Consider the following 17488-nt stretch of genomic DNA (forward strand, 5'->3'; position numbering starts at 1 on the left):
AGCTTTTAGGAAGCACTATAGGTTTTCATCTCCAAGTTCACCTTTGATTCACAAGCTATGAATCATAAAAACCAACATCTCTTAATTTGAGGTGGTTACAGCCTTTTTGTGAATTTATTGAAAGCTAGAGATGTTCTGCCCACCCCCCCCCAAGTTAGACTGAACAAAGACAAAAAAAATTTTTTTTCTATACAATTGAGGGAATTTATCCTCAATTACTCTAAAATCCATCCAAAAACAACCATTTCCAAAGGAAAGTTTGAACCACAGTTAAGAATTCTTGAAAAAGGGGCACCTACGTGGCTCAGTCAGTTAATCATTTGCCTTTGGCTCAAGTCATGATCTCAGGGTCCTGGGATCCAGCCCTACCTCAGTCTCCCTGCTCAGCGGGGAGCCTGCTTCTCCCTCGGCCTCTGCCTCTTGTGCTCTCCCCTCACCACCATGTCAAACAAATAAATAAAATCTTAGGGAAAAAACTGAATTTCTGAAAAGGATATCAGCTCAGGCATCTCTTAATAAAAGCGTGTATTATACACTCCATACCTTTAGCTACACATATCAAGGGGAAAAGGGAAAAAAAGGAGGGAAAAAAAGGAAAAGAGAAAGCAAGACACGCATTTAAAATGGTCAGGAATCAAGATTATTGGTTTAATCAACTCAAGTATTTGTTCTTGAAAAGGGAGAATGTATGTTTGTACCAAGTTCTCCACTTCTCCATCTCAAGATCAGAAGGCCCTATCCATGGCCAATTTTAAGAGCAGATAAAGGCTATGCTTTTTAGTAAAGACGATAACAAACTGAGCTCTTGTTAGCCTTCTAAAGCTTCAAAGTGGCCAGCTTGGACTAAAATTAAAAATAGAAGCAACTTAATCAGCAAGAAGAGCTATTGAAAAAGGCATCTCAATTAGAGATTTGCTTCCATTTAAAATGTATGATATTAATGTGATTTTTCATTCCAAAATTACCTAATTTCATTTTTGGATATGTGTGTGTGTGTGTAAAATCTCCAAAATATCTGTCTCCCATAAAAATATCTCTTAGTAACGTCACAAATATTAAGAATGAACGGCTGGAAATTTCGAGCCGAACATAACTCCAAGGTTATCAAACTTGCATGGGTCAGTGGGCGAGAGGGACTCAGGAAAGCTTTATACTCGCACCCTTGGTGTTCTAACTCAACTCGGTATGCACCCGATAATCAGTGTCCACTGGGCACGAACCGGAAGCCGTAGGCAGGCCGCGCCGGCCTCCAGGACCCCGGCGACACCTCCCGGGCCCAAACCCTCGGCTCTGGGATCCAAGCCCAGGCCTGGCCCGGGAAGCAGGGTGAACGTAGCTCTAAGGACAAGTCGTCTGGTTCCCGCGTCTCTCCTCCACAAGGAGCTGGGAGGAGGACGTGTGGGCCTCGGGGCTGGCCCGGAGTGGGGCAGCGGTGGGCGTGCGGCAAGAAGGGTGCCCACGTCGGCCGGACCCAGCCGCGTGTGACCTCCCACTTCGCGACACTCCCACGCACCACCCTGGCGGTCAGAAGACCTCGGAAGCATTGGAAGATGGGGCACGGTGCCTGGGGCCTGAGCCTTCGCCTCAGCCTCCACAGGGGACCCGGCCACCCGGCCTCGTTCGGCGACGAGCAGCGCGCGGGGCAACGCGGGTTCGAGGCCCGCTGCCGTCGGAGGTACGGCGCGGGACGGGGGTGGTCTCGCGGTGCCCCGCGGCCGGCCCGACGCTCCCCTCGCCCCTGGAGTCACTGCCCGGGTGCCCCGCACTCCCTCTCTTCTCCGAGGAAACTCAGCCGGGGACGCCGCTGGGGCTGCGGACGCCCAGCCTAACGCACCCTCGGCTTAGTTGGCGGAGGGAGGGGGAGGGGTGGAGGCGGGGGACCCGGTGCGGTGCGCCTGCCCCACTTTTCCAGGAAGCCCGAGAACCCGCTCGGGCCCTGCTGGCGCGGCCGCTGCCAGGGCGTCCTCTGCGCCGTCGACTGCGAGCGGCCAGGCCCGAAGGCTTCCGCGCCGGCGACAGGAGCGCCCCGAGCGGGCTCCAGACTCGGCGGGCCTGGTCGGGGCGCGCCGGCAGCGGCCTCGGGGGCTCTGCGCCCAGGCGGAGGAGCGCGGGAGTCCCGCGGGGCAGCCCCGGACTTAGGGCAACGCAGACGGCCCCGGCGCGGGCCTCCACCGACCCCGGCCGCCGCCTTTCTGGCTGCGCTCCATTAAGAGCAGGGAGGAGGGGCAGTGGCCGGCGACCCGCCCCTCTTACGTCTGGAGGGGACCTTATGCCTACAGGCAAGCTTTCCCCTCCCCTTTCCCCAAGTCCTCGCGTTTGTTAAATCCGGTTAAATGAAGAACACCGAAGTCTCCCGCTCCGCTGTCGGGAAGTACGCCTCTTCTTAAGAGCGTCGCAGCTAAAATGTGGTTTGGCTGTAAGCTGATAATCAAGGAGCTGTGGTCAGACACCCACTCCAGAGCATCGCTATTCAGGGACCATGTTGTCACACACGACGTCCATTAGGCCCCAGTAATCCGCCATCAACGCGTTTTAGAGCCATTTGAATGTTAAGGAGATTTTTATTAATGGCCCATGAGCCTAAAATGTGACTATTGGTTCTCGGAACAGATTTTAACAACTAGAGGCTGGGATGAGTGGTTTTTCGGGTTTCAGTGTAGCCTCAGGTCCCTGGAGATTCCAGTTGGGAGATTGGGAGCAGGGCCTAAGGGAGAGCGGAAACCCGACTCTAAGGGGGCGCTTTCAGGCCTTTACCTGGGGATCTTAGGGTGGAGGGCGGCAGACCCCGCTGCAGAGTGCAGGCAGTTCAAGGGGGTAAAAATCAGCAATGCTAGAAACTGGAATCTTATTTTTAAAGACACCTTGGACTGAAGTGTCTCTTAGTGATGTCAAGTAGACTAAGAAACCCTTAATCCAGAGGCCCCCTTCCCATCACCAGAGTAGGCAAAGGAAGACAAGGATACTGGGACAGGGTGGCAGAGGATTCTGATTCTTGGACAGTTTTTTCCTTGTGCTGCTGAAACAGAAGTCAGTTCAAACTTTGGCTGTTTACCATTATATTTGCTGTGGGATTCTTTTTTGTTTTCTTTGTTGTTGTTTTTCTCCACCCCAAATACCATGTTTCCTTCCACTAAGAATTGAAGGTAGAGTGGGGGAGATTAAGGAATAAAAGTGAGTCATAGACCTCATGCTGTTCGACTTTCCCTTTAGGAGAAAAACAAAATTTGAAGTCGACCCCCCCCCCCCCCCCCCCCGTAATAGCCTGGACTCTCTGGCCCCTGCAGTTATCTTTGACCAAATGGGTTGGATTTGGTAGGGCTCCTTTATTTGATTTTGCTTATTGTTTGTTGGCAGTCGGCAGCAGGTTGATTTTTAAATATAAAACGCACTGCTTGCAAAAGAGGAAGTCTGATTCCCTTTAGAATGGGGTTGGGGGTGGGGGTGGGGGGGGGGATGCCTGCATTGCTTTTGGGAGCTGCTGCATAGTAGAAGGGCTTTCAGAGGCTTGCCTGCTTACTTCTCCTCTTCAGCCACTTCTGCATACAGAAGCTTCCTCCAGCTCTCCCATTGGGTTCTATTTCCTTCGAATTGTCTACATCAGAAAAACTGCCCTTTCCAAGTAGTGCCTAAATTTTGTTTTAATCAGGTTAAAAACAAAAACAGGTATGATTTCAAGGCCTCCTATTGCTATTTACAGGCAGTTAGGAAGAGATGCTCCAAGCAATCCTATACAATGTGTCTCAATACACCAGAGCACTATGGTTTCACATGTAATGTTAATTCTGTCCGAGACAAATCCCATAATCTGTGCAGTTTCAGAGCCTAATACTGAAAGACATCGGGGTGGGTTTTGTTTGGAGTTTTGCTCTCTCCATCCCAGGGTCTCCCTGTCTTTCCTGTTGTCCTAACCCAAGGGCTCAAATGGGGCAGCTGGGGAGCCAGGTTTTATGAGGGCTAGCTGTGCTTACAGGACGCTGCCAGTTTAGCTGAGAAAAACAGAGGTGTGTTGAAGGCACTGGGCACAGATCTGGGCATGCAGATGCGTTGACTGGTGACTGGACGCTTTTGTGGTAGGAAAGGGAAGAGTTGTCCTTTCTAAAGGTTTGGAAGGAAGACAGGAAGCCGGCTGAGGTCGTGGCTGCGCCCGACACTGCGGTCTTTCCATATTGGTTGTTTTGTACGAAGTCAGCTTCCGTTTGTTTGTGTGAGATGCGCCCGACTCTTGCCTGACTCCTTTGTTTTTCTCTTTTGCATGATTAAAACATGTCTCTGTATGCAGTAAACCACCACCTAACACTGGCACGCCTGGTTTTGGGTTACAGCTTTGTCGGGGGTAACAACACCGAGGTTTTCACCGCGTGTTAGAAGCGGGTTCAAACTTGTATTGTGCATGGCGGGTCTGGCTACCCGATCATCCCCCACTTCTGGTTAAGTGGGGGCGGGCACAGACTGCGGCCCCCGCCCTGCAGGTAGCCGGAATGGGCTGCCTGGCGCTGTCCAGGACGCGGAAGGCACCGCTTCCCCATTCCAAATCCGGCCTCCAGCTTTGGGGCGGTGGAGTGCTGCGCCCTTGTCCAAAAAGGAAAAGACAGGGCACTCGATTAAAAAACGAGATGTAGAGGGGGTAGAAGAAAAAGCTTGAGTCAAAGGTATGAGGGCCGCTTCTGAAAGCCTCAGCTCAGAGCCAGGGACCCCAAGGGAGGGCGGAACACCCAAACACAACTTACCCAGACCCGCTAAAGCACCTGGCTTTCCTGGGAGACCTCCGAGGGCCCTAGGCAGGCCCAGCTGGACTCCCTGTCCGCGCCACGGCTGCCCTGCGGCAGGAGCCCCCGCCGTGGCGGAGGCGGCGGCCTCCCCCTCGCTGCTGGGAGGAGACCCAGTCGTCTGCGGCGCTTCCTCCCGGGAGACGAGGAAAAGCCAGAGGCCGTAGGCCCCCTCTCCCGGACCCTGCTTTTCTTGGGCCTCGGCTTTCGTTCTCTCCAGCCAGGGAGCTCGCCTCCCGGCCGGACCACACACACACTTCACCCCCAACCTCCAGACTCGGCCGGCCGCGATGTCAACCAGGCTCTAGGCTCCCCCCACGCCCGCGGCTGACCCTGAAGCCAGACGAAGGGGCTCGAGGAGGCCGCGCTCTTCCCGCTGGCAGCGTGCAGGACCCGCAGCGGCGCCCTCAGCCCTGCCCGCGCGGCGGGATCCCGCGAGGCCTGAAGACCAGGCTGGGTGGGGCGGGCCGCGGCTCCGCGGAGGTCCTAGGTTCAGACCCGAGGCCGACCAACTGGAGGGAGGGAGAGAGTCTCCTGTCGCCCCAGCCAGGCCCGCAGGGCCACGAGTGGGGTCGGAGGATGGCTGGCATCAGCCTGGAAAACTGACTTGGGCCTCTGCCCCAACTCGGCCTCCAAGGTCACGGATGCGAGTACTTTCCCAGGCTAACTCCGATGGGCAGGCGAGATTTGGAAAAATACCGCTCTGAAAGATCGCCGTGGATTCATTCGGCAGAGAGCCCGAGCCGCTCTCCTGCACCACCACTGCCCACACCTTGGCGCTCAGTTCCGCAGTCCCTCCCGGGGCCTCCCGGGGTCCTCCGCCTCTCAGCGTCCAGGCGGTGCCGCGCTCAGAGTGGGGACACACGGAGAAAAGGTGCGATTAAGGGAACCGAGTGGGAGAGCAGTTAAGGAAACTGACGATTATCTAGAACTCGTACATTTCGATAGCCGAACTTGACTTGATTGAATTTCTCTTATCTGTGAAGCTTAGAAACATTCCCAAGGTGAAATAACAGGACCAAGAATCTTGGTGCGTTAAGATAAAGGTTTGGGCCCACAGATCTTTGTGAGTCAGACTACCCCACCTGACCTCCGTCCCCCCAAGCGAAGATTCTGTTGCTGGTTCAGGTCATTCCTTAATTGCCAAATGCAGCTGAAGTCGCTCCCTGACTCCTTCGGAGGGTGACGTCATTTCAGTACAAGTACCTAAAGGCCAGGCTTAACTTTATTAAACCGGGTTTGGACCAGGAGTGGTGCTAGGACGTCTTTAAGCCAGCGCTAGCTTCCCCGCCCCCTTCCCCTCCCTCTGTTGCCTGCGGTCAGGGAGAATTCATTTCTACTTTCCCGTCAATTCAAAGGGATTTTACTCCGTGCTCTGTTAAGCGAAGTTGTGCAAAGGTGATGGAAAAATTAGTTTCAGAGGGTCCTCAACGCCTTTTTCTGACCTCCGTTTTCATAGCATCGGGAGAGAAACCAAACTGCATTTTTTGCTGAGCAGTCCCATGTTTGTCATTATATTTAACGAAGGGGAGGGGTGTCTTTACTGATCCTTTGTGGGGCATTCTGAAAACTGAAAGCAGTGTGAGAAATTACTTTGTATCTGCTTTACTGTTGCTTGAGAAGAGCTGGGGGAGCATGAGCCCCAGAAGATGAACAAGGTAAAACAAAGAGTCTCTCTGGGGCTTCAGTTTCCCTTTGGTGTAGACTACCGTAGGAGGACTGTTCTCAGTTGGTGCTGGAAAATCTTGCCATCAAGTTTTGCGTCAGCTGCTGGTTGTAAACTACTACTGCATTTCCTTCAGCAGTAAAACAAAACCAATTTACTTATTAGGCAAGATGATGTAGGGTCAAGAGAGCATGCACAGCCAGGGACAGAAAAATTAGCCAGAAAACAAAATGGTTGCAACTGCTCAAGTTCATTTAAAAAAGTTACAATCAAGAGTCATTTAATTCTGGTCAAACTCTAGAGCATAGAGTTTAACATAAAATTAAATATTTGCTTTTACCTGAGGAGCACCATGACCACTGGCTCATTTGCCTTTTCTGGTGATTGGTATACCGAATGCAGGTAGAACTGAAAACAGACCTTCTCCCCACCCCCTCAGCACTTTCTTTAAACAAAACAAAAACAAAACTGACCAGGATGCCTTATGTTCAACTACTAAAATTATAGGTTTTAAAACTTTTCTGAAACTCTTTTGTTCAGAAATCATTTCTGCCTGAATTGCTTTCAGATTCTGATTACATTCCCTCATGTTTACCTCAGATTTTTTTGAAAGTTAAAAAAAGAAATCCCCTTCATCAAACGAGAGTAAAAACAAGGAATTCTTGTCATTCCCATTTTCTCTGAAGTACTAGAGTTCTTCCCTTCTCACTTAAAAAAAAAAAAAATTGATCTATGTTAAAACCTATCAGTAAAGTGCCCAAGAAATCATTATGGTATGCAGCCGGGAGGGAAAAGCAGGAGAGCAAGAGCCTAATGACTATTTGGCTCTCTGTGTTCTATTTCAGAGCAGTACTGATGGAAATCACAAGAAGGTTTAGGTACCACAGTCACTCATACCTAGTTCATCCACAGATAACACCAAAAATGCTTTTTAAATAAAGTTTGCTAATTTCCTCTCGGAGGTAAATAAAACACGTTTGGGGAAGGAGAGGCTGAATGTGGGCTTCTCATCCATAAAGAGTGGTATAAAATTAAACTGGACCCAGTGTTGTGCTAGAACCATTTTAATATAATTATACATATCTGCCAAATCCAGGAAGAAAAGGTTTATGCATATATAACTTTTCCAGTTAACATCTGCAAGCATAAACGACAATGATCTCAGTTTATAAATTCATCAGGGTCAGAGCAATTGACCAATGTCTCTTTACTGCTAGGCTTACCAACAGTAAATTACAGATGAATTAGTGTCCTTTTGTTTCTCTTCTCACTCTCCTTGTCCAGAGACATTTTTGTTGTCAAGTTTCAGTGCAGCTCACCTCCAGCCAAAGGTAATCTTTTTGATAAGTACTCAGTTGCTCTGAATTTGCTTATAATTATAACCTATTTAATCACAGAAGAACCCCTGCAGAGGTGGAGTTCAAGGTTGCATACAATAACAGGAGATCACAGTTTTGAAGTCTAGCACAGATTAAAAACCACAGATGTACCATTTATATAAGACACACACTGATTGTCTCTTAAACTACATATTGACTCCTTATGAACATTATTTTTAAATAAAGTAGTGCATCTAGGACAATCAGTCGCACAATTCACACAGCCCTGAAAAGTTTTTCAGTGCCAACTACCAGTTGGTCATGAAACGTGAGTGAGCTTGAGACACTGTCCATTCCTAAGATTCAACCACGGATTGGCTAAAACATTGGAACACCTCTGCTTAAGAAGGCTATGTCCTGCCTTCCTTGCCCTCACAATTTAGTTTTGTTTATTTTTGGTGGTGTTTGGTTGCACATGGCTAGAATGCTTTTGATCACTTTGCAAATCAGGAAAACCAATGATCTAAAACTATGACAGGATCTTAAGTAGACTGGTTTGTCCATTTCAGGTTGCTGGTTGGTAGGCCCCTCTAAGGCCCTTCATTTTTCCTTCTATGCCTCCCGGAACATTGATCAGAAGAGGAGTCTGAGCATCATCCCATCTAACTCTTTTAACCAATGCCTGGCTAAAACTGGAATGTCCAGCCCAGTATATTTAAAAATCACCCACAAAGAGGTTCTACAGATCTTCACAAAACCTGGAATTTCCATGAGGATGTCTGATCTTTATAATCCAAGCAGTCAGCATTGAAGTTAAGCTTCCAGGAGGCAGTTTGGTCCTTATAATCCAAGCAATCAGTGGTTGAGTTAAAACCCAAGCTTGAAGCTCCATATCCCTGGGTGGAAAGAGAAGCTGGGGACTGATTGAGATGGCTGGTGACTGCATTGGTACCCATGGGGCTGAGTGTGGCCCCTGGTCCAGGAAGCTGGTGATGCATTGGGGTCAAGTAAGATCCACAGTCCATGCCCCCAAAGTAGGAAGTTGAGCCAGCATATCCTTGACTATAGCCTGAAGCCTGAGTATAGGTCATGGGATAAGACCTCTGCATGCAGGAAGAGGAGGTGGACAAGGGATCTGACAGTGGGGAGATGGAAGCTGGGCTCCAGATAGACACAGGAGCACTGCTGCTGGAAATGGCCGGGACTGAGGTGCTAGAGGGGGGAGTGAACTGGCCACTTGTTCCACTCTCTGAACTCACTTCACGAGCTGGTGATGTCTTCTTTTTTGCAGGTCTCACTTTGTTTTGACCTCCATTCTGTTGCTGCTGCTGCTGTTGGCGGCACTTAGCTCTCCGATTCTTAAACCACACCTTGAAAGGGAAAGAAATTTCTTTAAGGTGGTTTCAATAAGGACAAGAGTGGCTCCCAGATGACAGATGAGCTAAGCACACAATCTGTCCTGCCACTGAAAACCCATGATATACTTTTTATATATACCCCTGCAATTATACAAAAATGGGGAAGCTCTGTCTAAAAGCACTTCATTCCTAGCCCAGAATAATAAATCCTATGGCTAAACATGCTCCTTCTCATTTTCCTATCTCGTATTTCACTTCAAATACACACATACACATAGATCCAGTGGTACTGTGGAACACTCTTATGGGGGAATAAAATGTATCTGTGTCTTTCTTTCAGAGGGAAACACAAAAGAGGTGAGAGAAAAAGATTCTGTTGTCACTATCCAAAAGGAACAGCCTAAAGGCAAAGTTTATAGTCTATCTTCCAGGGAATAACTGCTAATCACACTCTACTTTTTTCTCTCTCCTTAAAAGACTCACAAAAGAAAGCTCCAAGGAGAAGTGAATTTAAGGAGGTCTGAAAGGCACTATTTGCTGCACTCTTTATGGTAAGTGGAATGACTTGTATACAGTCTGCTGGGAGCTTGAGGACAGACTTCTCTGCTCAAGTCTGACACTGGAGTCTCTGCCTTCAGCACACGGGATTCAGTTTCCCGTACTATGTTCACTGGCTTGTCAATTTAAGCCTCTGACTAGCAACTCTGAAGATTCTCATTACCCACCCTGTTCATGTTCGGCCATGAAGGAGCCGTGTTTGGTGGTGGTGGTGGGGGGGGGGGCTATCAAAGAAACTGCCACCCTTTCCTGAGAGAAACCACAGATATTTTCCGAGCAACAGGTCCTTAGCAGTCTTCTTGAGTGAGGTCAACATATATGGGTGTGTTAACTGGGCTACCAAGGCTGAGCCTATCACCCACCCAGAGCCTTTTATTTTCTTTCAGTGAAGACCTGAGTTCAAGCTTCACAAATGCTAAAACTTCTCCCATCTTACTTTGAAAAGTCTTTTTCCTGGTTTGCAGTTCACACTGATACGTCCTAGCTGAAGTGGAGTCTCGGGGATGTGTGTATATGTGTGTGTGTTCAGGGGCTGAACATTTCTTTACAGAGAACTCTATATGGTGCTTGCATTTCAGAGAAGTTGGAGATTCCTTTTCCCTCTCCAGCCTCAGGTCCAGTTAAAGGAGGTGAGGGAGTGTCAATGAGGATATTGAACTGATATTTTATCTGCTAAATGGGTCAGAGCTAACAAATTCTGTTCAATCACTAAAAAGTTAAAGACGACACTTTTATTGTGTAATTTCTTTGGTAAGAGCACCAGGGGCTTCCACAGCCTGGCCTTACCGTACCCAACTGACATGTGACCTTGAGCAAGTCATTTATTCCATTTCTTTCACCTGTAAAAAATACTGTGACTATCCAGGAGCTAAGCTGCTTTCACCCCTACAAGTAGATGAAAATGGGGTAGGATTTCCACGTGGGGGAAAAGGAAGTATTAAAATATTAAGTAACTGTCCTTGAAATCTTCTCCCGGCTGAGTACCCAAGAGCTCTAGAATTGTGCTTTATTACTGCAGCTAAATCATTGCCTTACCTTACAGCCAGAAGGCTGTCGCTTCTAAGATTGGGTGGGCATTGGGGGGGGGAGGGGTGTAGTAATCAGGCACGTGAAGGGGCCTTAGAAGAGTTTACTGGCCTCCAGTGGAGCGCTCAGTTTCAAGCCTTCCTTTGGTCCTCTTTAAGACCTGGGACTCTCCTGGGTCCTCAACATACACCGTGCTTAGGGGAGGGGTGGCACAGTCAGGAAGAATGGTTCTATCTACGTCTGCCCTACCTGCACCCTGGACTCGGGCAAGTTGATTTTCAGCGCCACCTCCTCCCGCATGAAGATGTCTGGGTACCGGGTCTTAGCAAATAGAGCTTCCAGCACGTCTAGCTGCGCCCGGGTGAACGTCGTCCTCTCCCGGCGCTGTTTTCGGGGAGTGGCTGCGGGACAAGAAGCCCAGGGCCCTTTAGGGTGGGGGAGCAGTTTCTCAGTCATAGGGGTCTCTGCGGGAACACCCCCGACCCCCCCAGTCCCCCAGTCCCAGCACTTCCCTCGTCCTCCCAGCCAGGCAATCCGGAGCCTAGCAGTGTCCCCCCCACCCCCACCCCGCCTCGGCTAGGCTCTTCCAGCAAACACTGGATAGCAAGACACACACTATGCCCCCCCTTCCAGGGGAGAACCCCCCTCCACCTGACGTTGGAGACTGCTCCAGCCAGAGTGGCTTTTCCACAGATAACACATCAAATAAAAGAAAGACAAAATCCAACCCCCCCCATGAACCCCTAAACCAAAACACACAAACAAAAATCCATTCTGTGAAGTCAGAGGATCCCCGAGGACTGCAGTTCGGATTAATGGGGCTTTTTAAGACTCCAAGGGCCTTTGTTCCTCCATCTTTAAAATGGGGGCATATTTAAAACTTCTACGGGGATTTAAAAAAACAAAATAAACCAAAAACTAAACAAAACCCCCCAGATCTGATTGGAAAGGAAAGCACCCATATCCAGGGTAAATCACACCTCTAGGCATTACAGGCAAAAGGCCTGGGGATCAGAGAGGAAGCCCAGGCATGGTGGGGAGAATTTACGAGGAGAGACCCAGCTTCTCCAGAGGGCACTTCTGAAGAACTAGGCTTTGAGATATGGATGGAGGGAGTGACCTTCCATCCCCCCATCCCCTCACTGCGGTGTGTCCCCCAAGTACTCCAATTAAGAGTAACGCATTGTGAGTTTCTGCGTTTCTGCAAGTGTTGCGGCACCCACCTATTCCCTCCAGCTCCTAGTCTTCCCTCCGGCCGGCAAATGCCCTGTGGCTCTAAGCTGCTTCTTAGAATGAAAACCCAGTGGGGACACCACACTTGGAGCTGGAGGGGGGCAGCAGGACTATCAGCCCCAGTGCTCCGAGGGAAAAGGTGTCACATCCCCGTGGGGCGGGCGCGGGGAAAGGCAGAGCAAGAGTACTGCAAGGCTCACTTACCCGGGTAGCCCACTGAAGGGTGCAGCAAGTCCATGCCCGAAGTGGTCAGACTCAGCCCATTGACTGCGTAAGGCGGTTGCTTAAGATAAGACATCATGCTAAGGTTGTTTGGAGGTGCAAAATCAGCCCAAATCGGGGGGACCCAGCCAGAAGGTCTCGCTTCGCCAAGAGTGGTCAGATTCAGGATCCTTGGTGTGTGGGTTGGGAGCAGTTGAACTATGGATAAAGCAAACAAACAAACAGAGGTGCTGGTTTACTGCTTCGCAGGCGGCAGCTCTTCCACGTTCCACCACCAACTTAAAAAAAAACCCTGGGCTAGGCAAGGTAGAGGCTTTTAAAGGACTTGCAACCCACCCCCACCCCCACCCCCACCCCCAGCTGCTCTGGAACTAGAAGGGATGGAGAGAGACCAGATAAACCTGTCTTCCCCACCCCCACCCTAAACTTAAAAAAAAAAAAAAAAAAGTACCAGAAGAAAGCAATTACAATCTGCCTTCCCCGAAGAACAAAACCCCACGCCTTCAAATGCACACATTGCATTCCTATCCCTACATTTGCATAGGACTCATTGGCTGGCACTAGCTAATTGTCTCAAACAAAACTTGATTGGGGCCATTTGCAGAGACAAAGAACTCTTTGGCTAAATAAATAATGCTGATAACAAAGCCCATTGGTGAGAAACAAAGAAACAATTCAAGAAATCTACCTCTCCCCAGACTGTTGCCTTTCCAAGGCAAATTTTAATTACCTTAGCTTTTTACCACTTTTAACTGCTGTGAACCTAAAATGTCAGTGCATTTAACATCTAAAATACCAACTTGCTAATCGACAAACTTGAGAAAACTGCTCAATCGCTATTACTTCACATTTGAAGTCATTTCCAGTAATCATTTTCACCTAATTAGTAGTCTGGGTAATTAGATTTTGAGGTAAGTAACAGATTTATTAAGGTTTTGGAGGACCTTGATTATGTGTCTAAAGAACTAAAGCTAAACAAACAAGTATTTAACTTTTAATCGACACCCATCAAATATTTAAACATACTGCAAAAAAAAGTCTTAAAGATTGGCACGAGGTTTACTAGAAATTCTGAAGTTAGAATCCCACCAATCAGATAATGACAGGCCCCCACATTTGCAAGTAGAAAGGGTGTGCATTTGTAGTGCAAGCCGCTTCCATGTTGATTTTGATGTCGTGGAGGCTGCAGATCCTGCGGGAGGCAAATTTTCAGGCATTTGGGTCCTCAGCAACTAAAGCAGAGTTTCTTGTTAATTCCGGCTGCTTTTTGCACATTTTAGTTTTGAAGAAAGTAGATACACAAACACCCAAAGTTGTGAAACTAATAGAATTTCTCCCTACCTTTCAAGCTGCCTACAATCCTATAAGAAAAAGAGCTCAGAGAGGCAAAAGAAAGGAAGAAAAAGAAAAGTTATTTACTTTCTTCAGCTGAGTGTTTCTCACTGCTCCAAGCAAAGGGATCCAAAATGGATGTTAATATGGGCTGGCAGTTTTCAAGTCTGGCTTTTATTTGCCTAAGAAATGGCACTTATCCCGCAAGGATCTCTACTTTGCAACTTTGACACTATGAAAGATTGCTTCAAAATGGCGGATACAAGATTAGAAGTTCCTTCTTACTTTGACAAAGGTCCTACTGAGTTTTCAGGATTGGATTTTCATATTTACATTGCTTTAGAAATCAAGACACAAAATTCCACAAATGGAACTCAGTTATTGCCACTTCTTCCTGATTTAAAGTCATAGCACAAAAATCATGCTTTTCCACCCCAGATCTAAATCAGTGTGATTTTATAAATACCCTTCTCGGAGGAATTTGGACTGTCTCATCAATAAAACTAATTTAGTTGCTGCTATAACAAAGACTCGCTATTTTCTGCGCTCTTTTCAAGATATATTCAGATGCTGTGGAAATAATATTGCTTTAAAATACAGTCTATTTACCTAAATAGTCTATAAGCTGGAGTTCTCTTGTGTTTGATACAGTATGTTGGAAAAGTTATGAAGTACTATAGGAAAAAACTAAAACCATAGCACATGCACACATGAGAAATACAAAATTGTTCTTACATGCAGAGCTCTCACCCAGTTCGAAAGTCTGATTCAGAAAATGGCACATTCCAATATAAACAGCAGTAAGGGATAGAAAACACCAGGCAAAGGGCCTTCTTGAAGCGCCTTTGCCCTTGCCATCGCAAAAATCAGTAAAATTTAGGGATAAACGGTCTCTGCATTTACTACTGTATGCATCTTTAAAAGAACAAGAAAAGTACCCCCAAACAAAACTACTAAGTCCTCTCCGCAGCAGGTCTAGGTATGCATTCACCGAAGAAGCGGCCACAGGCCCTTCCATCTAACTTCCAAAGTCCCCAAAGAACACCTTTCTCCCTTTCTCTCTAAGCCGAGCCCAGAAGGGCAAACAGAAATACCCTTTCAAAAATATAAGCTTCACTCTGATTGCTCCTGAGGTGGCCGCTGGAGAACTCCTACCTACGGGAGCGGGTGACGGTCGCTGTGCGAGTCCCCGCAGCTGGTGGGCGCCCGCACCTCCGGGCGCGAGTGCCTCGGTCCGGCGTCCCTGCCCGGCAGCCCCGCAGTCCTGGCGCCCCAGGTCCGGCTCCACTGCCCGCCCCAGCCCGCGCCGCCTTATATCTAACGGTCAATTCGTGCAATCTGTCGCTCTTCCCCCCTCCCCCGCATCTCCCCCCGTGTGTGTGTGTGTGGGGGGTGTTCTTCCAAGGAGCCCATCTACCAGTTGCTGTGTCCTCGCTCAATAATAATTACCTCGTCCAAGAATTAATTATAATAAATGTTTTCTTGATAAACTAACGAGATAATCCGAGGGGCACACGTCCCTTAATTACAGGCCGCCGTGCTCAGCTCGGCTTCTCGTCCGGGCTGATTAATTTTCTGCATGATGGAAAAGAAACAAAACTACGCGGACTGGCGACTGGCCTGTGGCTCGGAAGACAGCGAAGAGCGCGAGGAGGGAAAGAATGAGGAGAGATGTGGGCACCGCGGAAACCGCCGGCGCGGGCCTCTCTCCCAGGCGAACTCCAGTGAAAGTTTCTGGCCTCAGGGAATCGAACAGCGCTGCCACCCGCGAGGGGGGGCGGGGGGGGAAGAAACGTGCCAAAAGGGTTGGCCTTGGCTATTAATTATGGTGAGGAAAAAGCCCCAGTGTTAGCGCTTTGAGGAGAGGTCTGGGTGTCTACCTTCCTTTGGGGGGAGGAGTTTCCTCTCCAACTCGTCCCCTGTGCTAATAACTTTTGGTGCCTGGAAGAAGTCCCCAAGTGAGCGGGACAAATCCTGACCCCGAATGCTCGAGGATGGAGGGGAGGATTTCCTGGAGCGACTTCCCCCGTCCCCTCCCCAAGTCATCCACCACTCGAGGGTCGACGCAGCTCGGCCTTCTGTCCCACACCCCACTTCTGTCTGAAACGGAGGAAAAAGCCAACGCGGTGAAGTTCTGACGGGGGGCTTGGATTTCAAAAAATGTGTTCTGAAATCGGACTGTGTGATTTCAAGAGCCACTTGAACGCATCAACACGAAGACTTCTTTGGAGTTGGCGGCGTGACACGTCGCAGAGGCAGGTTGCTATCGGAGACCTGATGGTACTCCCCGGGCGGACCGAGAACGGAGGCTGGGCCTCAAGGCACCCCTCGACCTCGGCCCGGCCGGGTCCGGCCCCACAACACCCGGTTGTCCCGAGTCCGGGAGGGGAGCGCGCGGGTGCGCACGCAGGCCCTGGCTCTGCCCAGGGTCCAGAACCGCCGAGGGGCCGCCTTCCCCAGTGTAAGGATTCCCGCCCCGTCCCCGCCGCGGCCTCGGGCGGAGCAGGGGCCACTCACCAACAATTCAGCCAGCCCCAGGTGCTCGCGGAGGGCTGCACAGGGCGGGCTCGGAACTTCCCGGGCTAAATCACATAGCAAAACGACTCTCCTGCTTTTGCACGGCCTGGCGACCCGAGACTGGGATCACGACAACCGGGGATGGGGGAGTTACTGCACTCCCAGCTTATTTTGGGGGGCGGGGAGGAAAGTGATGATCAAAAAGGAAAAGGAGACCTAGTGGTCATTGCAAGAGGCCGAGAACGAAGGGCGAATCTTGGTGAGCTGCTCTTGGCTCTGGGGAAAGAGGACCGGAAAAAGAGAGGCGAGTGCCGGGCGGAGGAGCTCCCGGCAGCTCCACGCCTCCTCGGTTATCCGCTCGGGTTTCCTCTCACGTTCACTAGGGACAAGCAGGGGGCTCGAGCTGCGACCGTCCTCACTCTCAGATCCGAGAGCGAGTGGGGCTCGGGGCACGCCGGCCCTAGAAGACGGCTGTCTTATCATCATTATCATCCATCCATCTAGCTACATCTGCATCTTTTTGTCTGTGACTCTGAAAATGTCCTTGAGATCAGTGCAAATGACCCAACCACATCTGAGGGCCCAAACGCAAAATAGCAGGGAGAAATGGGCGTTGACATAAAACAAAACCACAAACAAAACCCGGCCCAAACACCCCACATTAGCCTCTCAGGGTTTCCACGACGTTTGGCGGAAGCGGCGACCCCAGGAGCGCGCTGCCTCCCCTCCTCCCACTCCCGCCCTCACCTCCAGATCATACATTTTTCGCAGTGATCGTTACTACACCTAAAAAATTTACGAGGGATTAAAATACAGCATGCTTCAGAACTCCACGTTCGCGGAAGTGTGTATCAGTCGGTCTATTGGAGGTACCGGGGCCATGGTGGTCAGAGGGGCACATGGGTATAGACAGGCAGACAAGACAGACGGACACTTACCTTACAGCCGCATGGGAAGTTAGAAAAAAATTAAATTATCCTTCAAAATTCCAAATAGCCCGCTATCCTAAAAGAAATCAAGAGCATTGAGTTAGAAAGCTTGCAGTCTTCACCCCTCCATAAAAAGCCAAACAACGAAAAAATATTTTAAAGAATAGAAAATGACGAAAGTAGCTCGAGTTCAAAACATGCGTGGGCCCCTCTGTGATACATACAAAGTAGACGTGATGAGGGCTGCTCTAGCGATTTTTATTTTTAATAACAGTGGAGGCTGAGTTGGAGCTGAGGTCGGTTCCGCTCTCAGGGAGATTTGCTGAGAAAGCGCCTCTCTGGCAACTTTTTGACGCAAACTCTCCAACCAATGGCAGGGAGAGAATGATTGACACATCTAAGCCAGAGGGAAAATAATAAAAACACACAACAGGGGGAGGAAAACAGGCCGCTGCTGCACGGGGGGACGAGCAGGCAACAAATCCAGGCCTCCGACATTACCAGAATGTTCTTGAAAGACACTGGGCTCCGTTAAAATATACATTATGGGCCGGAGCATGTG

At 49.5% G+C, this 17488-nt stretch overlaps 1 protein-coding gene across 3 annotated transcripts; it reads right to left on the minus strand.

Moving 5' to 3' along the window:
* Nucleotides 1-7490: 7490 nt before the first annotated feature.
* On the minus strand, nucleotides 7491-17257 carry OTX2 (orthodenticle homeobox 2). Of its 3 annotated transcripts, none has more exons than XM_059371289.1 (5): nucleotides 17151-17257; nucleotides 16936-17002; nucleotides 12131-12346; nucleotides 10943-11094; nucleotides 7491-9121 (listed from the first exon to the last, which is right to left on the minus strand). In XM_059371289.1, the coding sequence occupies exons 3-5, from the start codon at nucleotides 12225-12227 to the stop codon at nucleotides 8501-8503; spliced, it is 870 nt and encodes a 289-aa protein (XP_059227272.1). In that variant the 5' UTR covers nucleotides 12228-12346; nucleotides 16936-17002; nucleotides 17151-17257; the 3' UTR covers nucleotides 7491-8500. The 3 variants fall into 3 exon arrangements, with proteins under 3 accessions (XP_059227272.1, XP_059227270.1, XP_059227271.1); XM_059371287.1 differs by having other exon boundaries at nucleotides 10943-11118; XM_059371288.1 differs by lacking the exons at nucleotides 16936-17002; nucleotides 17151-17257 and adding an exon at nucleotides 14636-14747 and having other exon boundaries at nucleotides 10943-11118.
* Between the last annotated feature and the right edge of the window lie 231 nt (nucleotides 17258-17488).

Source organism: Mustela nigripes, chromosome 13 (assembly GCF_022355385.1).
Source record: "Mustela nigripes isolate SB6536 chromosome 13, MUSNIG.SB6536, whole genome shotgun sequence".
Lineage (NCBI taxonomy): Eukaryota > Metazoa > Chordata > Mammalia > Carnivora > Mustelidae > Mustela > Mustela nigripes.